The sequence below is a fragment of the Rattus norvegicus genome, chromosome 6, assembly GCF_021556685.1.
Source record: "Rattus norvegicus strain SHRSP/BbbUtx chromosome 6, alternate assembly SHRSP_T2T, whole genome shotgun sequence".
NCBI classification, from domain to species: Eukaryota; Metazoa; Chordata; class Mammalia; order Rodentia; family Muridae; genus Rattus; species Rattus norvegicus.
The window spans coordinates 100620004-100647642 of NC_141539.1; the positions used below are offsets into that span (position 1 = coordinate 100620004).

Here is a 27639-nt window from a genome sequence, read left to right on the forward strand (position 1 = left end):
CTTGCCTAGTTATGGTTATTGCTGCTTAAGGACTCACCGAATAAATTTCTATGGGTGCTGCTCTGACTCATTTTATGTCATCTTGACATAAGTTAGAATCACCTAAGAGAAGGGAGCCTCAGTTGACAAAAAGCCTCTATAAGACCAGGTTGTAAGCAAGTATGTAAGGCATTTTCTTAATTAGTAATTGATGGAGAGGGCCCAGGCAATTCAGGGTGGTACCATCCCTGGGCTGGTGGTCCTGGGTTCTATAAGAAAGCAGGCTGAGCAAGTCATGAGGAGCAAGTCAGTAAGCAGCACCCCTCCATGGCCTCCTGCTTCCAGGTTCCTGCTGTGCTTGAGTCCCTTCCTCCGCAACTTGCTTTTTGATCATGGTGTTTTACTGCAGCAATGGAAACCCTAATTAACACAGATGCTAACAGGAATTCTAGTTCTTAAAACAAAAAGTAAGTCTAGTTCTAATCCTCTAAACCTTTGCGTTCCAGTTTAATTACTATATCATGTCTATCATTCCAAGAAGTGGCTCATCAAACAGTGAATTAAAGACTGTGAAGCCAGTGTGGTGGCTTTTGTCTATAGTTCAGAGCTCGACAAACTCAAGTAGGAAAATTGCCAGAAATAAGTCTGAGGTCAGCCCAGAACAAGACCCTTTTTCAAACACAAAACAAAATTACAAAACAACCACATGAAATCTAAGAGCACACACTATAAGGAAGTGCTTGGTAGCTAGCATCTGGGAGCATTAACACGGCATAAAATTAAAACTATAGATTGGATTTAATTTTATAAAGGCATGATTTGTTTGTAATTTCAGATTGAAAATTGCAATACTTTTAAGAAGCAAATAATCATTAACTGACTAGTTTTCAAAGAAACTTCAATAGCACAAAAAATGACAAATAAATGTTACCATGACAACTGTTTAAACCCCAACACTAGTCTAGGATGCAGCTCAGAGGTAGAGCAATTACCTACCACACACAAGTCCATAGATTTGAACCCTTGCACCACTTTTAAAAGGAGAAAATAGATTTTAATAAAGTTCCACCCCAACAATAAGTCTATCTCAAAGAAATATCCCATTTTGTTACTGAACATCCCATCAATCCCATCAACCAACTATACACACACACACACACACACACACACACACACACACACACACAAATGTGTGCGCACCTGCGTGCACATCACACAAGAACAAACAAAAGTAAAGGAAAAGACACTATTCTTCTGCCTACAGAGAAGGGTCTATAGGTGAGTTATGTATCTTGTGGGCATAAACTACCCTGAGGAAAAGGACAAACTCTGTAGTCTAGATGATTTGACTCCTGATAACTTTAATAAGTTCACCAATGTGATTTCTGATCCTAATAGCATTTTCAGAAGACAAATCTCAGCCAGGTGTGGTAATATATAACTATAATCCCAGCAGTTGGAAGTAGAAACAAGAGTTCTAGGAGTTCAAGGCCAGGTTCTGCATCATAGTTAAGTTATGAAGTCCTGTCTCAAAGAAAAAGAATTTCATCATCTACCTCCACCTTTAGATCTCGGCATAAAGATTACTTCCTCTAAGAAGCCCCTCCGTTTTCCAACAGAACTCATCACTTCAGAGCTCTGTTTGAACTAATCACTTGCAAGAGCAAAGACCCACGCTGTTTTGCTCATCACTGCACTTCCTGTTTTGCTCATCACTGCCCTTCCACAACAATGTCTGGTCCATCACAGGACTCAACAAAAACTTGAATGAATGAGTTGAATTCCACAGTCCACTAAAGTATGTCAATGAGAAGGTAAGGTCTCTGAAAGAAATGAGTTAGTGAGGTCACTATGCAGACTCCATTCGTAGAACATGACAAGCATGTATCATGACAAAACTTTTTAAATCTGCTTCAAGGAAGCCTCACGTTAATTCAAGAGTGTAAGCATAGTCTAGCATTCCTAAGACAAAAGTATGTAGGGCGGGCAGAATGACTTAGTGGGGAAAAACATGACACCAAGCCTGACCACCCAAATCCCTAGAACACATGTAGTGAAAAGAGAGAAATTGACACCTACTAGTTGTCATCTGATTTCTACATGTGTACCATGGCATGTGTGTGCACACAACAAGTAAAAAAGTGCATAAAAATATTAAATATTCTTTAATGTCCAAAGCATCCCATTTCATAGAATCCTCCACTAAATCAGAAAACCTTACATAATTTCCATTTTAGCTGAACTACTTTTAACAACACCAAATCCTAATGTAAATGCAATACAGTACAGCTCTAAACAACAGCCTTACAGAACTATTTCCTCGACAACCCAGTGCTACAACAGGAATCTATCTAAACAAGTTACAGATGTTTCTCCCAAAGTTCAACTGTTTCCCAATTTGAGGCTATTGAATTTTAAAATTTCATCTTAACAGGTTGGGGATTTAGCTCAGTGGTAGAGTGCTTGCCTAGCAAGCACAAGGCCCTGGGTTCGGTCCCCAGCTCCGAAAAAAAGAAAAAAAAATTTCATCTTAACTTGCTTTTGACCAAAGTATATTTAAGCTTTCTTCAAACAGCCTACACAGTATTCATTTCTTTTTTAAGTCTTTACAATTTCCTTTATGTACACGATAAATCTGTCATTTCACCCCATTACCCTTCTCTCTCTGAAACCTCTTTTCTGGGCTGGAAAAACAGATCAGTGTTTACAAGCCTGCGGTGTGGGTGAGGTGAGGTGTCACACACCTTTGATTTCTATGAGTGAAGACTAGACTGGTCCACAGAGGCATGCAGGACACCCAGGGCTTCAGAGAAAACCTGACTCAGACAACTGGGAAAGAGCCTGCTCTGAGAGCTTGAGGACAGAGTTTGGACCCCAAGGTGCTCACATATGACATACGAGATGGAGGTCCAGAAGCTCACGGGCCAGGTAGCCTGATCTCCACAGCAGTGAACAAGAGATTCTGACTCAAGATGAAAAGCAAGGACGAGCACCTGAGGTTGTCTTCTGACCTCCGCATCAAGACATGGCAGGCACAAACCTGCACTCACAGGCAAACATATAGATACACACATGAACAAAGACTAAAGATACCTTTTCTCTTCCCAACAAGCCCCATTCCCACTTTGAGGTCTTTTGTGTGACCCACTTTCTGAGTTTAGTTTTGGTTGTTTATATGAACATTTGCGGGGCATTTACTGGAGCTTGGGAAACTTTATCAGTGGCTTCACCACTAAAGAAAATGCCTCTCCCAGCAAACACCAACTAACTGCCCATGGTAACCTAGGGAGGAGTGGGGTCCCTCATGTGCTTCCTCCCCACATACAATGGAATGTTGACAAGCCAACCTTGTGCAGGTCATACAGATAATATGTGCAGTGACCCTGCAAGTACTGAGGCCATGTCCTGTCCAGGAGCCACCATCACACATTAGTTCTAAGGGATAAGCCATCATTAGAAACAGCAGGACTTTGGATGGGTTTGTTGGATGGGTTTTTAATGGTTCTGAGACCATGATGACGCCAAGACAGTAGTAAAGCTCCAGGGCAGGGTGCGTACCCGGCATGTGTGGAAAATGCTGGGTTCCATCTCGGCACCCAGTGTTAGAGTCCAGTGTTAGAGCTATCCATAAGCTAAAGACTAGTCCCTATCCTAGTTTGCTTTCTGATGCTGGGATAAAGCACCATAACCAAAAGCAACCTGTGAGACAGAAAGAGTTTGCTTGGCTTACAGGTTCTATCCAGTCCCTCACAGGAGGAACATGCTTGCCGGTTTGCTCTTCGTGGCTTGCTCAATCTGCCTTCTTACAACCCAGGGCCACCTACCCAGATGTAGCAGTGCCCACAGTAAGTGGGGCCTCACACGTCAATCTTCACAGACTTACCTATGGGACAGTCTGATGGAAGTTTCTTCTCAATTGAGGCTCCTCTGCCTAGACGACTCTCGCTTGTGTCAGGCTGCCAGAGCTAACCAGCACACCCCCAGCTGGAAGGTGAGCAGGGCACAATAGTCAGCCTGGGGGCACCCACCTGCCATCCCAGCACAAGTCTCTGAGTTCCAGGCAAGACTGGGAAATAGAGTAAAACACCTCAGGAAGCAAACAGAAGGAAGCCAATGAGACGGTTCAGCAGGAAAAGCACTTGCTGGTCTAACAGCCTGAGTTCAATCCAACATAAAGGTGGAGGGAGAAGCCAAGCTCCACACCACTCACCTCTCACCTCCACATAATGGTGTGGAACACAAACCCCACCCAAATACTAAAGAAATAATTAACTTAAAGTTTAAAGACAAGAGCAAACGTATTCTAATATTCATGTTGATGGGACAGATCAAGGTGAACTTTTTAAGATTTATTTTTCCTTTTATTACTGTAGAGGCCAACTGAACACCAGATCCTTAGCTGGAGTTGCAGGTGACTGTAAGACAAGGTGGATGCTGGGAACCAAACTTAGGTCCTCTCCAAGAACAGCAAGTGTGCTAACCCCTGAGCCACCTCTCCAGCCACTTATTCTTTCACTTTTGAGAGTCTCGTGTAACGTAGTCCAGGATGGACAAGAATTCACTATGTAGCAAAGATTGGCCTTGACCGCCTGATTCTTCGGCCTCATCCTCCCAAGTGTTAGAATTACTTATAAGAATAAGAATGTGCCACTGTGCCCTGGGGGAAAGCACAATGATGTTTTTTAAACCACTAAGTAATCCTAGAGGCCTCAACCCTATACAAGGAAGTGGAAGAAACGCAGGAAAGCTGGAAGAGGAGAGGTGCTCTTCCCAAGGGAAGAGACAATTGGTTGTCTAGTGCCAAATGGTCAGTCCTGAAAACACTGAAAAATGAATCCTGCTCTACAAAAATTCAATTTCAAGTTCCAAATAACTTAGTTCAGCAAACTAAATTACCGTCTAGATGTGAACCCAAGCTCTTTCCTACAATAAGCTTGCTCCCCAAAGGAAGCAAAGTTGAGTGTTATAGCAAACCACTCCTAGTGGGCCAAGCCTTCCTCCCTGTGACCCACACACCTAAACAGAGTACCTCACCTTGACTTCTTACTTGGCCTTCTTCCAACTCCTGGATTCCTGACCTAGGCTGTTCCCCATCACTCTAACATGCTAAAGTCGGCCAAGACCTGCTCTTCCTGCTCCCTGTAATCCCCTTCAAACTTTCAAGGTTCTTCAAGTCAGTAGTAAAATGGCTTATTCAGTCTACCATCCCAACAGAGTATAAGCAATGACTTACATTAGCCCCAGGTCTCACCTGGCTTCGTTTATTAATGGCTATGAGAGAGAAGGCACTGGAGCCTGAGAAGCCTGGGGTCCCAAAACACACACACTAGCAGGTGCACGCAGGTGTGAGCAGGTGCACACGCATGCGTGCACGCACACACAGGCATTCTTTTCTTCTTCTCCTCCTCCTCTTCTTCTTCTTCTCCACCCCCCAATCCCGAGTAACAAGTTGAAAACAAAGCAGTGTCCCAGTCACCTGCAAGCTGGTGGATGGGCCAGAGACAGAGGAGGTGCAAAGCTTAAGTGCTGTTAAATTTGTAGGTGTCTGGTTCTCCAAGTATCCCCTCTTCCTAAAGACCTGTGCTTGTGTACTTGCACATCTGTATATTTGTCTAACAGTCCAAAATACAAACGAGTTCTATTTTACTGATTAGAGTGAGCAACTACAAAGATACATTTGAGAACCCGCCCTGGTAGACAACTAATCACTAAAATTCATGTACCCATCAATCATTTTGCCTTCTACATGTGGAATTAATTAAATGGAATTATTCTGGAAGGTAACGCTGAGCACTCTAGGTGATGATCCTCACAAGCAGTCTGTCTGAAGCTGGCATCAATAATTATAATTAATAATTAACAACTGTCCCATCAGAACCAGCCCTCCATCCTGCTCTTAAGCCTCTTCTCACCTCTCCATCTGCTCCATGCTTTCCTTCCTGAAATGGGGATAAGTCATGCCACGTAGTAAAGGAACAAACGTCAACTGAACGTCACTGAAGTATTTTCCCATTGCACAGTTTTTCTGATAATTACAACCATTAATATTCTTCTATTTCTACAGTGTGCCCATCCCTGCCTGAACCAAATACTTCTGGGCATTTAATCTGACTCTATTAAATAGATCCTATTACTCTCCTATTTCAAAGTAGAAAAGGGTGAAATGCCAGCAAGGAATAGACCCAGATTCCCAAGTGCATGCCACGCCCCCTACAATCTTATTGGAGGGAATCGTCCCACTAACTTAAATAAAGCACACAAGCAAGAAGGTTTTTACATTATATGCTTAGGTCTACTGTAACATGAAAATAAGACCCCATAACTCTGAAGGGAAAAAAATCTTCAATTATAAAATATTGAAACAGGGGTTGGGGATTTAGCTCAGTGGTAGAGCACTTGCCTAGCAAGCGCAAGGTCCTGGGTTCTGTCCCCAGCTCCGAAAAAAAGAAAAGGAAAAAAATAAAATAAAATATTGAAACAAAAATCTTAATTAGAAGGAATAACGTTACAACCCTAAGAACCATTCTAGGCCTTTTCTTAAAATTATCCAAAATTTTTACTGATCTTTTACAAGCACTAAAAAATTTAATTTCTAATGATGTCAGTATGAATAGAAAATGTAAGTTTTATAAATGAAAAACTGTGACCATATGAACATCCCTTCAAAAATTCATCATAATACTTGTAACGCGCTGTTCTCTACAAGAACATATGCACAAAGTCCGGTGATCTGATCAACCTATAGCCAGTCTCAGACCAGCAAAAAACAGCCTCTGTGTACCTTCATTTGCACTTCTGCAGCACAACATAATGAACCAGTAACTGCCCTCTAAGTCTGTCACACGTGAGATACACGTGCTTGCTTCCTCCCTGAGACACCGATTCCTTTTTTGCCCTGAAACTTTGATTAGCACAGCACAAGGTCATGTGCAGGGCTTTAGATATGCATTCAAATTTGATCCTTTAAAAATAAAAAGGGGTGCCAGCTTAGTGGCCCATGCCTTTAACCCCGTCTCACAAAAACAAAAAACAAAGTAACAACAAAAACCAAACTATTAACACAAAGGTTTCTAGGCTAGAAGGATGGTTCAGTGGATAAGAACTGTTGCAGAGGACCCAGGTCAGTTCCCAGGACACACATGGCAGCTCACAGCCATCTTTAACTCCAGGTCTACAGACTGGAGCACCATCTTCTGATCTCCAAGGGCACCAAACACATGGCTTACACACATACAGGTAGGCAAAACAGTTATATACATAAAGTAGAACAAATCCTCTTTAAAATATCTAAAAGGTTTCAGTAAATAGGTTTAGAAGTTGGTATCAAGAATAAAATAAAATTTGCATTAAATCTTATCTATAGTAAAACTAGCTTTAAAAAAAAAACTAGCTTTTTTTTTAAACCTCACTTTGAGAAGAAAAAACAAGTTTCAATCTTACTATTACTTATCAAGTAAATTGTCAACCAATGCATCAACTAACAGTGTTCACTATTACTAAGAAATGGTTAGCAAATGTCAACTATGTGTAAGTCTCTGAACAGCAACTGATGAAAATAAGTGGCCTACAACACTTACTTTAGTCATGAAAGAAGATAGACAACCAACAGGGCAACAAAGATCAATTGTCTGATCACAGGAATATCAGGAAGCCAGTAGCGTTGCTTACCCTTAATCCCAGCACGCAGGAGGCTGAGGCAGGCAGATCACTGTGAGTTAGAGGTCAGCCTGGTCTACAAAGTGAGTTCCAGGACAGCCAGGATACACAGAAAATGGAGGTGGGGGGTGGGGGAGGATAAAAGGATAGGAAGGTGGATGGTGGGCATAGTGTCTCACAGCAGCAGCAATCCAACATCCAGGCTGAGGCTACAGGATCAACAGAAGTTCAAGGCTAGCTAGAACTACATGAGCCTCCCAAATAAATAAATATAAATTATATATATTTATGTATGGTATAGATAAGAAATTCAAGGTCTTCTTCAACTACATAAGAAGCTTGAAGCCAGCCTGAGCTACAGGGAACCTGTCTCCGAAAAGAATGGGAGAAGAGGGAGGAGACCAGTCTCATTTGAGCTGAAACTTGAAGAACGATAAGCAGACAAGGAAGAAAGTTCTACATATAAAGAACTGGTTCACATTCACTTGGTACTTCAGTATTTGTAAGACCTGTCTTGGTGACATCCTAGAAAAACCCATGCAATTACTAATTCTTTTTGTAGTTTAAAAAGTTTTACGAAGGGGCTGGAGAGATGGCTCAGTGGTTAAGAGCACTGTCTGCTCTTCCAGAGGTCCTGAGTTCAATTCCCAGCAACTGCATGGTGGCTCACAACCATCTATAATCAGGTCTGGTGCCCTCTTCTGGCCTGCAGGTGCATACAGGCAGGCGGAAAGCTGTATGATGTATACATAATAAATAAATAAATGTTTTTAAAAAAAAGGGGGGGGATAACTCTCAACAGGTCAGTCTAAGCCAAGGCATTTGTCAAAAGAAAGGGAACAAGAACTGAAGGGAGGAGTCTGTGAGAACCTGGCAAAAGCAACAAATTCTCTCCTCCGTTCTAGGAAGCTTCTGAAACTGTGCACAGTGCAAGAGGTCCCAACTAGAGGGACTGCAAGTGAGGAACCAAGAGCAAGTGTCATAACCAGACACTCTAAAACCCAAACACGGCAAACCTACAAATTTGGGGGCAAAAACATGATGTCACAAATGGGAATTCCACCTGACCTTATGCAACATTTGGGTTTCAGTCAAAATACATGTATTCCCTAAGTATTATCTGAGATTATTCATATGCTATCTTTATAAATTATAAATGAAACAACAGAAATTCGTGTTTAGACTTAGGTCTAATCTTCAAGACATCCTGGTACAGCTAACCCTTGAAGAACACAAATTTAAGCTATACATGTCCACTTTACATGAATGTTCTTTAGGAATGGGGAGAAACTTCTAACACTTTAAAAATAGGGGGAAAAAGGGGGGGAGGGGCTGGGGATTTAGTTTAGTGGTAGAGCGCTTACCTAGCAAGCGCAAGGCCCTGGGTTCGGTCCCCAGCTCCGAAAAAAAAAAAAAAATAGGAAAAAAAATCATAGCCTACAGATACCAAGACTTAAAGAGAAATGTCATGAGTGCATAAAATATATAATACAGCATCATCTACTTTATCACTCACTACCACTATATATATATACACTATATATATATATACACACACATATATATATATATATATATATATATATATAGTATGCAAAGTTAACATTTGTCAAAATTTGGAAACATAAGCACAAATTATACATGATGGCATTCACAACTAGAGAGATGTAAAGACACATAAAAACACGTGCTTAAACCAGATGCAGTAGTGCAAGCATAGTCCCAGATCCTGAAGAAGCTCAGGAGGAGGATGGATCACAAGTTCAAGGCCAGTCAGGATTAAAAAAAAAAAAAAGCTGGGATAATAAGACCTTGTATTTAGAGAGCAAGAAAGCCCATTATTAAATCCTAACTACATAAAATTAGCCACAGTCCATACTGCATTACTATAATTTCATATGCACCTCCTACTGCTCCTGCTGTGAACTCAAGAGTTGCCAGTATCTACTTGAAGCTGTGTGACATCTGCAGTAAGTAGTCCATCTTTCTGGTTAATTACAACAGGCAGTAAACTATGGTCTCCTACATTTCTCATGCCCTTTTCATCACAGTATATAATTCATACAACTCATAAAAACTGCATGGTAATCAACTATGTTAGGACTTCTGGTCAACAGCAGGCTAATAGTACAAGTTTGGAGGAATGAAAGTTACACAGTGTCCATCAGAATCCAGAGTAGACCAGAGAGCCTCGAACAACCCTACCACAGCCACATCTCAGAGACAGACATTCTCCACCATCCAACTATGAGCAACAGGACCAAAACCTAGCAGCCACCAACCCCAACCCTCAGCACTGCTCACAGAGAGCATGACACCACAGACAGTAGCGACAGGAGTAGGGGCTTGGTAGCCTCATGCTGGTAGCACCTGCTGGCAGGGTCAAAAGGTTTTAGGACCCAATGGTTTTTAAAAAGATATGTAGCATTCATCAAGAGAATGAAGCTAAGGCTTCCTTTTTGGCTTCGGATATGTGTCTACCATGCTGCCAGTCTAGAAGAAGAACCTCGGAAAATAATAGGGCCATACAAGTGCTAGCATTTCACATCACTGATGGAGAGTAGGAAGGTGTTCATGTAGCAAATCGTACAGACCCTCACACACCAGTTCAAGCCAGTGACCTCACCAAACAGTCTACCTATACACAGGGTTCCAGAAGAAGCATTAGAATGATCAAAGTAGGAGATGGGAATGAGGGAACTCTCCCAAAGGAAGCGAGAAGAAGGTTCCCACCACACTATATGCAGAGACACCTCCCCCATGACTCTCTACCACAGTATCCCAAGCTCTTGTGCAGGAAGAATTGATGGGGAAAGCTGACAGTCAGGCTGCAGGAAAACAAAGTAAACCAGAGAGACAGAATACACAAAGGAGAATAGTCTGCACTTCTGCAGGGGCCATCCATGCCAAAGACAGCCTGGAGCAGGTGGTAACGAAAAAAAATAAGGAAAGATGCTATGAGACCCCAAGTCAACAGCCCCCTCAAAATTCTATCACATCACAATTTCCAATGCAGATACTCTGATAACCTTAAACTACCAACAGCAAATAGACAAAAGCACTCAACCAGTGCACTGGCTGAGAACATGTCCAGCTGGGAGGCTGAGAAGGGCAGGTTTGGATCACCATCTCTGCCATCTGGTCATCCGGTAAGGAAAAATAAACATGAAACTCCAGTATCAAGACAAAAGGTTTTGATTATTTTTAACATCATGTCTCTTTTCAATAGTAACCATTTTGAAGTCTGTTTTTCCTCAATTCACTTTCAAAGGTCTTTAAACTGTTTCCTATTTAACCAAGTTAAAATCTTAAGGTTTCTTTTTAGATTTATTATATGTATAAGTGTTTCACCTGCATGTATATATGTGCATCATGTGGCCCACAGAAGTCAGAAGAAGGCACTGGATCTCCTAGAACTGGAGTTATGGATGTCTGTGAGCCACCACATGGGTGCTTAACCACTGAGCCATGTCTCCAGCCAAGAAGTTCTTTTGCTGCGGTTTGGTTTTTGAGTCTGGATTTCACTATGTATCAGCCCTGACTGTCCAAGAACTCACTCTGTAGACCAGACTGGCCTCAAACTCAAGAGACCTGCCTGCCTCTGCCTAAAAACTGCTATAATTAAAAGTATAGACCACCATGCCTGGCTAAGAAGTTCATTTTTAATTTACAGTAAAAAGTTTACGATGGGCTTTTCCAAAAAATAAAGTTAAATTGCTGACCTATTAATACAGGGTAAAATAAACTTTAAATGTTATACTCAGATTTTCAAGTGTACAGGGAGGCAGGAGATAATAACCTCTAATCACTATGATCAAAGGACACTATAGACACAAACATTCCAAACTCTGTAACTGCAAACATTTCTGCTCAACCATACTTCAATGAGAGAATATTCAACCTATATTTACCAGACACCACAGAAATGAGTATGAATTCAAGCTAGTACTCTATTTTTAAGCCATAAATTATGAACACTCATTTTCTATGTCTTGTGGCCCACATAAGTGAATGATAATTCTCTATGCCACAGAAGTAAATAATTAGGCGCAGGGGTTAAGAGTGCTGTCTGCTCTTGCAGAAGACCTCAATTCAGATCTGACACTCACACTGAGTAGCTCCTGTCTAGCCTCTAGCCTCATGGAGTCTAACACCCTCTTTCAGCTTCTGATACTCGTGTATACATACATACACACGTGTGCGCACACACACACACACACACACACACACACACACACACACACATATATAATTAAAAATTAACCTAAAAAGAAAAAAAGAAAACACTCTTACGTGAAAGCAAATAAACTGCATGTAATCTTTCACACATGAAAATATAGTTTGACATTTGGTTTTAGGCACAATCTTTATCATTTCTTTCCTGAAAGAAAAATACTACCATGCTCCCTCCAATGGTGCAGAACTATTTTAGTGTGTGTTAACTTATACATGTTCTTTTAGCTCAAAGCAGAACTCATAGCTATTTTTTTAAACCAAACATACACACAACTTCAGCTACCTAAAGAACACAAACTGTCAATCTACGATACAAACAGACCAATGATTCTCTTTTTTATATCAGCTATCTCTGAGAACCTGAAAACACTTTGAAATTCTCCCACTTAAGAACAGGTAAGAAGGACAGGCATATGGTTAACATGCGTGCTGCCAAGCCTGATGACCAGAGTTCCATCTGTGCAACCCCGTGGTAGAAGGAAAAAACCAAATCCCACAAGTTGTCCTCTCACCTCGACACACAGTCCATGGTACAGACACACTCATATACACAGACACAAGCATGAGCACATAAAACAAAACCTTCTCTTTAAAAAAGGTCTACTCTCAGTAACATGGCTGCCAGTGTAACAGTGTAGAGTGAAAAGTCCAAAGACGTTCAAAACAGCTATTCCAATAAATTCAAAACATTCAGAAATTAAATTTTGGGATTGAAAAAAGATTTTAATTACAAAACTATGCTTTTGTTTCATCATTTTGAAAAGTGTTTTTGCATGGAGACTATCTTAACCCTGACATATTGTTCACACACTGCCTTCTGAGATGCCAGCTCAGGGCCAGCAGGGGGTACTCAGTGAAGCCCACTGAACTGTGTCATCCTCACGTTAGAACCCAGGAGGGAAGGTCTAAGGAACTCCCTTGTCCAAGACAAAAGGACGAGTGGACGAGCGCCAATGCCTGCAGCGGGGCAGAGCCTCTTGCACGTGCCCTGTCCAGCATGCAAATCCAATGGCCATGCTACAATACGGGACGGGAGCCTACAGAAGACTGTTCTTTCCACAGCTACGTTCCAGTGTTCCAGCCCACCATCAGACCTGCGGTTACTGCACATCCTACTCTACACTCCACAAGGTACATGTAGAAGACAAAAGAATCCAGTCATTAGAAAGCACAAAACTAGCTCTGAATGGTAATTTGGAAGTTTGTCTAAGCTGTCACTCTAAAAATAAAAATAGACGCTTCATCTTTGGGACTGAAGTTTAAGTGTCTTTAGTGGGTAGAGATGGCTCAATGAATAAAACACTTGCCAGAACTCCAGCACCCACATAGAATCCAGGCAAGAGGGTGGCCCACCCAAAATCCTAGCCCTAAGGAAGCAAAGATGGGGGACCCCTAAAGCAAGCTAGTCAGTCAAGCCAGCCAAATCAGGGAGCTCTGAGCACAAATGAAAGACCCTACCTCAATATAAACAGTGGGGAGTGATCTAACTTACACACATTCACAAACACAGATACTCGCGCACATGCGCACGAAGAAATAAGTGTTTCTATTATTAGGCTGGGGCTGGAAAGATGGCTGAGGAATTAAGAGAACTGCTCTTCCAGAGGACCTGGGTTCCCATAGTTCTCCACACCCACATAGTAGCTCACATTGCCTGTAACTTCAGGTCAAGAAGATCCAATGCCCTCTTCTGGTTTCTGTGGGCACTGCACACACATGGTACACAGACTTAAATGCAGGCAAAACAACCACACACATAAAGAAAGAAGGGGGTGTTTGTAGAAGCTAGGATACAGCCCAGTGACATAGCACTTGCCTGCCATGCACAAGTCACCATAGTTCTTGAAATGTTTGAAGTATCTGCAAAATGCTCTAAAAAAAACAACTGTGGGGGTTGGGGATTTAGCTCAGCGGTAGAGCGCTTGCCTAGCAACCGCAAGGCCCTGGGTTCGGTCCCCAGCTCCGGAAAAAAAAAAAACAACTGTGAACCCAGAAATAGTGACACTTTCATTCCAATCCCTTCTTCAGAGAGGGAGCGTTTTTCAAAACCATTTCATTCAAATCTAAACTTGTAAGTGGTCTGAGGAGGAGGAAGGAGGGAAGTAAAGGGGGGGAACAGGGTGATAAGGCAGGCAGCACCACTACTGCCGATTTGCCTACGCTCCGAGTTTGCCCAACCAGGATAACTGACAAGCCTGCTTCCTGGACTGCTGGGCGTATAGAACACAAAGAGCATCCAAATCAACTGTGGGTGGGAGAAGGCTTCCTTGTCTTCTAGTTTTTTGAAGCAGGGTCTTACTGTGTGGGTCAGGCTGCCCTCAGACTCACAGCTCTGCCTCAGCCTCCCAAGTGCTGCTACTACAGGCATGTGCATGCCACTAATGATGTAGTTCAAACCTTGGCACGAATTTTAACTTTATTATACATAGATAGGTAAGTAAGTAGGTAAGTAAGCAAGTGAATACACAGGCATAAACTTTTCCTGGGATTTCCTTACCAGTAAAATGGATCCTTACGGTTCAAAAGTCTTAGGTGACCCCCAAAAAACTTTGAGAAATGTAAAAATAGAGAAGATTCAAATATGTCTAAAAGGTCAGCATATCATTTCATTAGACACAGCTGAGGAAAAGGTAAGCCACTGTATACATGTGCACAGGAGCACGGGTGGGTGTTGCTTTCTACTGAAAAAAGAAAAGAAAAAAGAAAGGCCACCAAGGACACAAGCTTCAGAAGACCAACTGTTACAAGAGGGGCAAAACAGAAACTTTCTCTTCATTTTCTATTATCAAGTAATCAGACCCTCCATGTGACACACACTGATTCAGACAAAACACTCACAGACATACGTACAATCAAAATACATCATATAAACAAAATTCACAAAATCTGATCACAATGCAAGTGTATTCAAGCAAGCCTTCTGAATTAGTCAGGGAAATGCTATAGAAAATTAAGACCATATCTATTGGGGCTGGGGATTTAGCTCAGTGGTAGAGCGCTTACCTAGGAAGCGCAAGGCTCTGGGTTCGGTCCCCAGCTCCGAAAAAAAGAACCAAAAAAAAAAAAAAAAAAAAAAAAAAAGACCATATCTATTGTTTAGCATTTATACAGTCAATTTTGGTTTAATCTATTTTCTCCTGAAATGATGCTTAAAAAAATCCTAGAAAAGAAATTCTTCCTTTATGTTTTTTCTATTCAGTAAACTACTTCCCACAAGTTGATAAACATATAAGGCAAAAAAAAAAAAAAAAAAAAAAAGCCAATCCACTGTGAGGAGCACAGGAGTCAGGCAGGTGCCTCGGTCACTGCAGAAACCAAACACACACACTTCTCAGTCTGCACCTTACTGCCTTTCTGTTATTAAGCAGAGAGATGCTGAAGCCTCAGTAGAAAACCCTAGCTGGGCCACGCCCCTCCCCAAGTTAACCATGCTGCACTCACTGTCTGGAACCAGATCAGTGAGCAGTGTCTGGTCCAGCCACTCGCTAATCTCCTCTACTGATAAAATATGCAAATGTACAAAGCCTACTCTTAGAAAAGTTTTAATGCTACCAGACATAACTTTAAAAATTAACTCAGACAAAGGAGTTGAGTAAAATGTAGCCCAATATCAGAGCTAGCATGTACAGGGCCCTAGGTTCAACCCCCAACATGGGGAAAAAAAAAAAACTATATATTTGTCCAATAATCTTATAAAGGATGCCTGACATCACTAAGGAGAAGGTGAATGCATATCAGAACTCCAGTAAGCAATGTCGCAGCCGTGTGCTAGTAAATGCTAGTAAAGGGAGATGTCCATGGTGAGGTGAAATCAGAACTGTACACTGATTAAGGAAAATATAGCTCCTACAGAAAACTACACAGCTTCAAAACCTAAACAGATGATCCAGCAATCCTATGTCTACACATGTGTCAAAAAGAAAGAAAAAGGGGGTCTTTCAACAGGCACCTACACACTCATGCTTTCATTATTCCCAACAGCTAAAATGAATGACAGATGAATGGATAATAAACAATATGTGATATATACATATATACATACATACATACATACATACATACATACATACATACATACACACACACACACACACATATACTGAAATATTGCTCAGTCTTAAAGAGAATAAAATGCTCAGTCTGGTCTATACTGTGGGTTCCAAGCCAGTCAGGGCTGTAAAGCAAAACTGTCACAAAAACCAGGGGAATAAGAGGAAGAGGAAGAGACAAGGGAGGAAGGGAGGCATGGATGGATGTGTACATGAACTAGTAATCCAGGCTGTCTGGTTTCCTCTGAGCTACTAAAGACGTGGTTGCTGGGGGCTGAGGGATGACAGAGGGGCAGAGAACATGAAAAGATGGTAGACGAATGGTTATAATAGATACTCAGCAGCGGGAACAGACTTCCAGCCAATGAACTGAAACCTTAACAATGGTTATGAGCTAGGCCTAGTGGTGCAAACTTTCAACCCCAAGACTAGTTAATGGAGCATCTTATGTCTATTTTAATTGTGCATGATCACAGCGGAAAGAAAGAAGAGTAAGATAGAATGTGTGCTCATCTTTCTCCTATAAGCCTCTTTACACCGTTCCATAAATGCACAATTAATCAAAGTGACTGCATGAGCCTTACAGAATGATGCAGTGATTCTCTCTAAACATAAACACTTAATCTGGGCTTGCTGGAAGTAACCTTCTCCCCCAACACAGACATCAACAGCCATCCCATGTCTACTTCAGATTAAATAAGAGCATGTCTCCCATCCTTTGTATTTATTCCCTAGAATTTTCCCTCATATTTCCCTATAACTTCATACAAACTATTCTCATTTTTACTAGCAAAATCTTAAGTCAAAATTCATCTACCTACGTGTAGAAGCACATACTCAGAAGGCAGAGACATACAATCTCTGAGTATCAGGCCAGATATACAGTCAGACACTATCTCAAGATGGGGGGAGGGGAGGGAGGAAATTGAGGGAGGGAGGAAGGGAGGGAGAAGTATTCTCTCCCTCAAAACTTATCAAGGGCTCCTCTTTCCTACTTGGCACACAGAGTATCCTTTTCCCTTTCTTTCCTCAGTGCTGCAGATCAAACCCAAACTCAGGAGCACTAGGCAAGAACCCTACCACCATGCACCTTTTTAACCCCGTACACCATCCTTCCAGACATCAATACCAATATAGTTCTACCATTTTCACATACAAATACTGGGATCTTATTTATGAATTTCTCCTCTTAAGAAAAAGTGTTCCCAGTGGTGCAGGCCTTGGATCCTAGCACTAGGGAGACAGAGGCAGGTGAATCTCTGAGTTTGAGGCCAGCCTGGTCTACAGAGTGAGTTCCAGGACAGTCAGGGTTATACGGAGAAACTGTCTCAAGAGAAAAAAGACAAAGAAAAAGAAAGCGTTCCCACAGTCAAAGCAGACACCTGACATACCCTCAGCTACAGATGAGGCTCTCACCAGCTGTTCTTATACCTTCTGATCCCACAGGCTACTACATGAGTATTCACGCTGGCCAGATGTGGTTCATGGTGGCACACATCTGTGATCCCAGCTTTCAAGAAAGACAGTAAGATCATTGCAAATTCAAGGCCAACCTGGTCTATACTGTGAGTTACAGGCCTACAGGGCCTGTGTAACTGTGAGTTACAGGGCTACATAGGAAGACTGTCTCAAAATCAGGAGGAAAAGGAAAGGAAGGAGGTGGGACTAGAGGGAGGGAGGGAGGAGTGTGCCCTAACCAGGCTGTCTGGTCTCCTCTGACATACTAAAGTTCTTTATACTGTTCCTGCCCTCTTCTTCCTTATGCTTAAATACTTAGACAAAAATTCATCTTCAAAGATAGAATCTAATGTTTCTACACTATACCAGATATTGGTATGATACATTTCAAATAACTCCTTTTCACCAACATGAAGCAAACAGATTAAAATTAAAATAGGGTAACCACATACCAAAATAAAAAAATAAAAAGTATAATTCAGAAAGAAAGAAAAAAAAATTAGTGCCCACATCAAAACCTCACTCTTAGACAGGCCTGGTAGTTCATACCTCTAATCCCAGCACTTGGGAAGTAAAGGCAAAAAGATCAGCAGCTCAAAGCCAGTTTTAAGGCAAAGGACACAGGGTTATAAAGGCAGCCTTGGCTACATAAAACTCTGTGTCCAAAAAAAATGAAAACCCTTGCTCTAAATGCACTGTAAAAATTAAAGTATCATGCAAATGTGATCTATAAACTTATATTTGCCCTAGGTGAAAATACAAATGCATGTTACTAGTTATAAGCTCTACTTGCTTAATTTTTAAAATTTAAAATTCAGTATTTCCAAACTCCACTTCTTTTAATGCAAGTTAGTGTCCTTTATACTGGGGTCTACTTTCCAACCAAGAAAGTACAATTAATACATGTCAATAAGCAAATCAAGAATTTAAAAAGAGATAGAATAGGGTCACAATGAGACTGTTCAACAGATAAAGGCCCCTGCTGCCAAACAGAACCACCTGAGTTATTCCTGAAGCCACGTGGTGGAAGCAGAGAACCAGCTTCCACCAACTGTCCTGACTGTCACATATGAATAATGTGCGCACGGGTGCACACACACACACACATACACACACACACACACACACACACACACACACACACACACACACCAATGTTGGGAGGCGTAAAAAGACATTTCTGCCAGTTAGTTTTCCAGCTGAATTCAAGAATTCACCTATAGGACAAGTCTCTGTGGATGAGCCCTTTGATAAGATTGGATAGACCTGGTCACATACCAGGCACTTGTGGGTCTGAAACCTCTCCACCCTTCAAGCTACAGCACGTGAAGATGTTCACAGATATGAAAGACTATGAAGACACTGATGGTGAGGAAGGTAAGATAATGTCACCTACTCATGGGTCTTACCTTTCAGCAGTGGCAGAGGTGTGAGCTCAATGGGCTTGCCTTGAGACCGAAACTGTGAGGAGCTTTGCGACCTCTTCTGTCTGGCTTTTCTGACGGACTTCCGAGAAAATCCGTCTACTTTATCCACTGATGGAGGAGTAGTTGGTGCTGAGGACATATCCCTACTGAAGAGAAGGAAGTAACATGAAAATGGTCCCATGGTGAAAGTATTCCTGTGAGTTACCCACATCTTAAAATTTCCATATACAATACTCATGAAAATTGGAACAAGTATCAAAACATAAAAAAATCAAGAAAAGTCTTGCTGCTAGGCAGTGGTGGTGCATGCCTTTAATCCCAGCACTCAGGAGGCAGAGGCAAGTAGACCTCTGAGTTTGAATCCAGTCTGGTCTACAAAGCCAGTTCTAAGACAGTCAGGGCAACACACACACACACACACACACACACACACACACAAACCTGTCTCCAAAAAAAAAAAAAAAAGAAAGAAAAGTCTTGTCAAGGGGAAAAATATAAGGTAACATGACTACCATTAAACAAAATCAGAACTCTAAACTGTCACTGCTCTACTATCATCACTAGAAAGATGTTCGCCTGGACCCGAAGTCTCGATACTGTCTGCCCATTTTAATTGCACAACTCTTCCCATTTTGAGATTCCTGAAGTCATTTTGGAGCTATTCTGAAGCTGGAAAACATCCACAGAAACATTTTTCTGATATATTTAATATTATGAATGGGCTAAAACCCTTCTGTACTTCAAGAATCTAAACAAATGAAGCCAGGTATAGTAGTCAGTAACCTCAGCATTCAGAGGCAGGAAAGGTTATGAGTCCAAGGCCAGCCTAAGCTACACATACATAACAGGTTTGACTCCAACCCTGGGCACACAGTGAGAGGAGATCCTGCCTCTGGAAAACAATGAGACGAGCCACCTCAGTATCCAACAGTAAGATGATTACCGACACTCCAAGTGTCTTTCTACTGACACTTTCTAAGCAGGACTTTGGTGCAATGTGCTGTGCTGGCTATTATGAGCCACCACCTCTCAAATGAGGACAGGCTAGATTGTCTGAATGTCACAAAAGGCATAATTAAAATTATTTCAAAGAAATCTTTTCAAATAAAGTCATCTTAAGTTATTAAAGCTTAATAAGCAAAACTAAGATAAAACCCAACACCAAGTTGAACCGAAAACATAACTTCACACCATCCAAGATGGAGTTTAAGTTCCAATACTGTGTTCCATGAGACCAAGGGAACATTGTTCTGCAATTTTTTAATATTCTGAAATTATTCAAAGGAAGGATAGATACTAAAAGTCCGAAGCATTGAGTTCAGTCGCCTTCACCAAACTAAACAGATGCCAGTACCATTCCGGCGCTACTGAGGCTCCATGCAAGATTAATGGTAGACGGGATCAACGAATGCATACGACGCAGAGCTCAGCTCGGACTCGGTTACTCAAGTGTCATACCAACACCTAAGACAAGTGCTTTTTTTTTAAACTTCCAGAGTAAGATACACCTCCCCACTGTGTAAGGCTAACAGTCATCTAGATTACCTGGATTCAATTAAAATAACATAAACATGGAAGAGGGGTGGACAATATTAAGGTTTAGTTTGGAATTCTGAGGACTTCTTGGTTCTTTCATTAGAAAGTTATTGTTTACTTTTAACTCTAATTTGGCTTTAAATATAATGAGACATATAAAAGACGGAGTACTAAATTATAAATATTATCGAAAATATCAGACCTCAGCAAGCAGTTCCACATCACACTGGTACGTTGTAAATTTAGGGACGAATATTGCAAGCTCATCTGGGAATTATTTAGGTTTCATGCTAACCCTAGCAACACAGATTTCCGTAAGCCTCGTTCCCCCACCATTCATTCTTGTCTCTATTTCTCTTCTCTCATCTCTAACGAGGATCTATAGGTAGCTTTCTTTTCCGTCATTTGCCTCTTATGCGCGCAGCTCTGATATAAATGTCAAGGTTCTCAACTCTAAAGCATTGCAGAACTGATGATAACAGCGGGGTCCCTGCAAAGCCCAGGGAAACAGGTTTCACCTGGGCCACTGCGCCCAAAGCTTTAGCATTCTGCAAAGAGCAGGCAACTGGGGCTTTTCCAAGGGAAAGGTATGAAATCAGGGAAGTGGCCTGTTTGTCCGCAGGTATGTTCACATAAACCCCAAGCCCTGGAGAAGCTGCGCGGCCACAGAATCTTCCTCCCTGCTCCCCCGCCCCCGCCAATGGGGGGGGGGGACAAGAAGACGCCTCAAAAGCGGGAGGGGAAGGGGCTAGTGAGGCCGAGTAGAAGAGAGGTGCGGGCCTCCAAAGCCTCTGCAGGTAGATCAGACAAGTGGGCCGGGCGCTTGCTCCCGCTCACCCCACCCCGCCGCACCCCTCGGCCGCCCGGGCACGGCCTTCCCGAGCCCGCCGCTCCGCAGGTTCCCCGGGAGGCAAGCCGCGGGACCCGAAGCTGAAGTTACCTTGAAGCTCCTGGGGAAGAATCGGAAGATGATCTGTGGCTGCGCGGAGTGGGCTGCGAGCTAGGGGCCGCGGCGGGGGCGGGCGGCGGCCCGGGACGCACAGGGGGAGGTCCGGGCAGCAGCGGAGAGCCCCGGGCTACTACGGCCGTCCGGGGCGACGTCCCTCCGGTTCCGCGGTAGCGGCAGTGTTTCTAGGCCTCTCGGCTGGCCCCGAACCTCAGCGCTCCGGCAGTGGCAGCGGCGGCCTCACGAGCCTCCTCCGCGGGCCCGTCCCATCAAATCGGCACCGACCCGGTTGCGGCTCCGCCGGCGGCTCTTCGTTCACATTCCCGGCGGGCGGCGCCTCTGCTCGTTGCACCGGACCCGGCGGCGGCGGCGGCGGCGGCGGCGACGCGGGGAGGGGGAGGAGGGAGGAAGCCTGGGTTTGCAGCGGCAGCAAGCACAGGAGTCGGGAGGAAGAGTTGGAGCCGCCTGAGCCGCCGCTGCCAGAGCCGCCGTTCGCTACCCGCGCAGGGTCCCCGTCAATGCCCCTTTCTCTCTCCTATTGTCAATATCACCGGGCGGCTGAGTCCATGGCACAGGCGCAACCGAACCTCCTGGCTAGCAGAGCCCGCCTCCGACGCCCGCCCACTGGAGACTTCAAACGGGAAGCGAGACTTCATTGGCCTCCGCGCGCCTTCACTCCCAGGCTAGCATGTTCGGCTGAGAGCTGGTCCGGGATTGGCGGCGCGGGGGGGCGGAGAAACTGGAGGGTGTGAAGAGACAGGGCCCTCGATTGGGCTAGGCGCGGGGGACCCGGATGCTGCCGCCAGCTCGGGCGACCCGGCCGCCGCTTCCGCCAGGGTGCCTGAAGTGGGGAACTGCGGCGACTGCTAGGCCTGAGGGGAAAGCGGCGGGTACGTCGGAAACTGGAGCTTCCGCCTGGCGGGACCCTGTGGACGGCGAGCGTCTTCACCCGCGATTCCGAAGGCCATAGTGCGCTGAGACCCACTGAGCACGGAGCCCACGGTCTCCTGTGCCCTGTGTAAACGCGGCCCTGGAAGCCAGCCGAAAAACCCCCCAGTGGCCTTCGCTCAACGGGTGGGAGGCCTGGCTACGGGTTGGACTCTCACCCTGTCACCCCAAAAGTCAGTTTTGAGTATCAGCTCCGCGATGCCCCAGCCAGTCTCGGTAGGGCCCCGCGCTCCCGTAGTTTATGCAGGTGGCAACTCTGCAGTCTCCCATTCCGAATACCCGCATTCGCCCTTTAAGGACTCCGAAATACCCGGCCTCCAACTTGACAGATTTTAATGGACAGTTTCGAGTCTTGAATTTAAACAGACTTACCTCTATCTAGAACGAGTACTAAAATACATATATGTTTTTGCATCATTAGCGCTAGGCCAAATGGTACATTTCCAAAGAATATTCGTAGACTATCGATTTGGATGCAGGCTACATAATAATTGAAAAAAAATTCTTCATATCAGCTACAAGGATCAAACACCAGTTGCTCAAAATTTGGAAATCTGGGAGGGGAAATACAGAAGAAATAATACTCATAATCCATAAACCAAAGAGAACCACTGTCGTTTTGATGTAGTTTTAGTATTGTATTTCTATATATGTATATTCACACGTATGTATACACATATATACATACATTATATACACACGTGTATGTATATACATATTCTTTTTCATATTCAAATGCTTCATCCCATAGCTTAGTTTTTCCTCTCAGTATGTCATGTGTTCTCAGTATGTCATGTGTTCTGTACAGTTACGGAATAAACATTTATAAAGCTCTCTGGACCATGCCCATAAGTGATAATAATGCATTTGCGTTTCTGGTTTGTTGCAAATTTCTATCCAGTTGGGTAGAAAAATAACTCTGTGCTATGAAAGAGAATGTTTGCCCTGCACTGAAATGGGAAAGGTGGCTTAAATGAAAGCAGGCTCCCCCTATTGACTCCAGAAGACTAGCTGCTGGCTGACTGGCTGAGCATCCATCTTTAATGAAGTTCATTACTCCGTGCTGCATAATTATATGGAATTCCAGTCTAGTTCCTGCCTTCAAGTAACTCATATTCCAGTCTTTAGAAACGTTTAATATCCTAGCCAAGCAGAGCCTATTTCTTCAATGTCTGATTGGTAAATGCAAAATTAAAACCAAGGAAGATTTTGAAGCCAACTCAATTTCCCTTGGCAACAGTTGAACCGTTAAAAAGTAGTGCACGTTTGAAATGCTCACAGCTGTTGCTTAGAACATTTCACATTTTGTAGAGTGAGGATTTTGCTTGCAAATTATGGATGACTATAAAGACAATTCATTTCAAAGTCATTTCATTTTCTATAAAATAGCTGAGCAACCGAAATGAGCAGGTCTTTTTTTAATATGGAAGAATCCTTGCCTGTGTGAGATTTGTTCGCTGGGCCAATAATCTCATAAGGAGATCTATAGATCCCAGGGGAAGTGGGGTGTTCTCCAAGGATAGTTAGTGCAAGGCAGAAGGAAAACTGAGGGCACCTATGCTTACGTCCAAGAGGAGGCATCAAGCTCATTATTCTAAAGACAGAAGGAATGGCCCATTGTCTAGAGCACTGTAGATGTCCTCAGGGAAAGCAGGAAGTACCCATCCACAGAGGATTGCAGAAAGGGTCTCTTCTAAATTAAACCTACAAAGCAGACAAATGACCTTACAAGGGTCTCACAAGAGAACAACAGAAAAGCAAGTACTAGAAACACCTATTATAGAATCTTTGACAGCCCTCCTTCAGGGTTACAATGACAATCTAATAAATCCTACCATATTTTAACTTATGTAGCAAAATTGTCAAAACAATGTATCTTTATATCCACCACCATCAGCCGTGAACCACATCCTAAGAAAAAGCGTTCTGACCGAGTCAAGGTAATGAAGCTGATGTGTGTGTGGTTTTTTTGTTTGTTTGTTTGTTTTTTGTTTTGTTTTAAAGAATTATTTATTTTGTATATGAGTACACTGTAGCTGTCTTCTGAGACACCAGAAGAGGGCATCGGATTCCATTACAATGGTTGTGAGCCACCATGTGGTTGCTGGGATTTGAACTCAGGACCTCTGGAAGAGCAGTTGGTGCTCTTAACCACTGAGCCATCTCTCCAGCCCATGTGTGTGTGTTTTATGAACAAATATGCATATATTTAGAGTATGTGCTCCTAAAAAATGTTCTCAGAAGGAGGGCGCATGAACAAAGAAAATTGGTGACTACTATTCTAGATACAAATGGAAAAACATTATAGCCACGGGGAGGCCATTATCAAGTGACAAAATTCAGTTCACTGTTCCCACGTGAATGTACCCACTGTCCAGATCTCAAAGCTGAGCTTAGGGGGAAATCTGTTGGCAGCCTGACTACATGACTAGAAGACACAGGGTATCAAGTGGTAGCTACATAGTGACAAACTGAAGTATCAAAGAACTGATTATCCCTTAGACACATCTTCAGAGGTAAACTAGTCTCATTTGTTGGGAGTGGGGGGCAGGAGTCCATGAAGCTGGTTACAGACTGAGGTAAGAAGACTGAGAAAACTGTGGCATCAGCTGCTTAGGACAACAGTGGCAGGTGTAATCCAGGCAGCTACTGTACCCAAGGAACTGCTGTCATGTTTCTTTTCACTGCATGTATCCACTAGGAAACACCCTCAGCCCTGACATTTTCTTCAGTCATAATTTTAGTACTGCAATTACATTTTCAGATATGCTTCAAAGGTTGTAGCTCTTTTACAGCTTTCGTGTGGCTAACATGGCTAACCATGGCTCAAGATCTAAATGGCTATGTGCTCTAGTTTCTACGTCTGAGTCTAGTCTGAGTCTAGTCTCTACAGTCTGAGCTGTAATCTAAACTGATAGGAGTGACTATCTGAGAACCTTTGCACAGAAACTGGGAGTTTCTGTGATGGGTCCAGGAAAAAAAAGAAGCTTTATTATCACTGATATGGGAAAGAGGGAGGGAAGGGGCTAGCTGGGGACATGGCTCTATCCATAAAATGCCTGTCCTGTAATTATAAGACCTGAGTTCAGATCCTCAGTATTCACATTTATCCTCCCTCCCCCAAAAAAAGGATCTGTGTGCTGTCACGTGCATCTGTAACCAGCACAGGAAGGGCAGATAGATGGATTCTCAGACCTCACTGGCCAGCCAGTATAGCCAATGGTGAGCACAGGGTTCTTTGAGAGGCCTGGAGGCCTGGCCTCAAAAGATAGGAGGAAACAGCAGAAAAAGCCAGATATTGACCTTGGTCTTTACACACACACATACACACACACACACACACACAAGAAAACAAACTTCAAATATACTTTATTTTCTAGAGAACAAACTGCAAAATAATATACCAAGCAATACTTTTGCTTGTGAAATTGTCAGTTTGCACAATTAAATGACCCTGAAGCTATACCAAGTTATAATCATCAGAATGCAGACTCTGGGGTCAGAGGTCATCCAGCTCTGCCCTAGCCTTGATTTCCTCACAAACAAATAAGCAGACTCAGTCTTAATTCTGAGCTTAGCCTCAGACTTAAATGAGGGTCTGTATTTACTACAGAGATATTAGCTGCTTAGCAATTATTAACACAGGCATCCTTTCTCTTTTAAGACTTTTTGTCCATCTACAAACTTTCCCGTGTTCCCCTCCTCCTGCCCTTCATCATTCTAGTCTGGTATTCCTCCTGTGACAGGAAGAAGAAAAGGAGCTGGGGAATTAGAGAATGCGTTTCCACGCTAAGTGATAGAACCGTGTGGGAGCATTCATTAGCAACAGCAGGGTTGCACTTTACAATATCCATATACTTCTGAAAGTTCAAAAAAAAAGAGAGGGAGAATAGTTTTTAAAAAGACCAGTGGATCTCTACCTTCATTTCTAGGAGGTTCAAACTGTTTTTGCTCTAAACTTACCTGTTTCTCTTCCTCATCGTGACTTCAAGAACTTTACTAGGGAGCCAGCTGGGCATGGTGGCATAAACCTGTAATTCCAGCCCTTGGAAGGCTGAAGTGGGAGCATGGTGAGTACTGGCCAGCTTGTGTTACAGAGTGAGAATCTGGATCTGGATCCAGTCTGAGATTCTTTGTGACTTTTCCCAGGGATGGGGGCATGTGTGAAAAAAATCACCCCAGGTAGGGCACCAGGACAGGCCTAAGAAAGTATTCCAAGGGAGGAAAGAGAGACTATTCTCTCTAAGGGTGTGGTCCCAGATAGGTCAACCATGCTTCAGTGGTTGGTCCCACACCCATGAGTATAAGAGCAGCACAAGTCAGATTTATTGTGTTGTAAAAAATATTAAAAAAGAGGCCATGCAAATGGGGTGAAAGGGTAGAGGGTAGACAGTGGATCTAGGAGGAAATGCAGTGGGGAGGGAAGGGGAGTGAATGTCAAATACACCAGATGCATGTATTGAAGAAGTAATAAAAAGATCATATTCTTACAAATCAGCCTGTGGTACAAATCAAAGCCTATCTCAAATGATGCCATGCTAGCGCCAGGACCCTCGCATCTCCATCTTTCCATTACATCATAAGGCCGTGTCAAGTGACTGAGTATATAACATCTACACTCTTCAAGATGTTTGCACCATGATGTATTGAGAAAGGTACATGGAGCCCTAACGCTTCTGGTAATTTATATCCACAGCTAATGGTTGGTGGAGGAAAGGAGAAATGTTTTTTAGTGGTACAGTCTCTGGTAAGAAGGCCATACTCCTGCCAATATCCTTGATGATACTCACTGGTCCATGAGAAGAAAAAAAACAAACATGAAATTAGAAGAGGGTCTAGTTGAAGAAAGAAGAATATAGCAGGAATGGAGGGAGGAAAAGAGGGTAAGGGCGGGAATGTGTGTGAAAAGGATCCAAATACATTATGTCCATATATTAAAATGTCATAGCAAATCCATTTATATAATTAATATCTGGTAATAAAACATTTTTGAAAGAAATTAATCTGCTCTTTTTCTGGGGCCTGCCATCATGGGCCACATTTAAACCGAAACTGTGAGGAAGGAGTCCCAGCTCAGCACCAAGAAATCCTGTGAGAGGTTCTCTATCCAGAAGCAGGAGGAGGAGAAGGAGAGATAATTATGTTCCTGAGGTCCCAGCCCTAGATCAGGAGATCACTGAGGTAGATCCTGACACCAGGGAAGTGCTGAAGCTTCTGGACTCTAGCAGTCCCTCCTCTGCAGGTCACTCAGCCCATGCAGGGGATGAGTTTCAAAACATGGTGTGAAGATCTTTGAATCTGGTCTGTAGTCTTTTCAATAAACCTGGGGACAATTTTAAGAGGGTAAATTAAATAAAATGTAGAATTAAATTAAGTTTTCCACCCAAGTCTAGCCTAGTGAGTT

General features: G+C 43.0%; 1 protein-coding gene across 11 annotated transcripts in view; it reads right to left on the bottom strand.

Moving 5' to 3' along the window:
• Positions 1–21893, bottom strand: part of Ppp2r5e (protein phosphatase 2 regulatory subunit B', epsilon) — a 149604-nt gene extending 127711 nt beyond the window's left edge. For 3 of the 11 annotated variants that reach the window (XM_087552760.1, XM_087552752.1, XM_087552755.1), the window contains exons 1-2: positions 21282–21893; positions 18788–18951 (exon numbers count right to left, since the gene is read on the bottom strand). In XM_087552760.1, the coding sequence (XP_087408886.1) occupies positions 18788–18944 (157 nt within the window). In that variant the 5' untranslated portion in view covers positions 18945–18951; positions 21282–21893. 11 annotated transcript variants of the gene reach the window in all.
• Positions 21894–27639: the final 5746 nt, after the last annotated feature.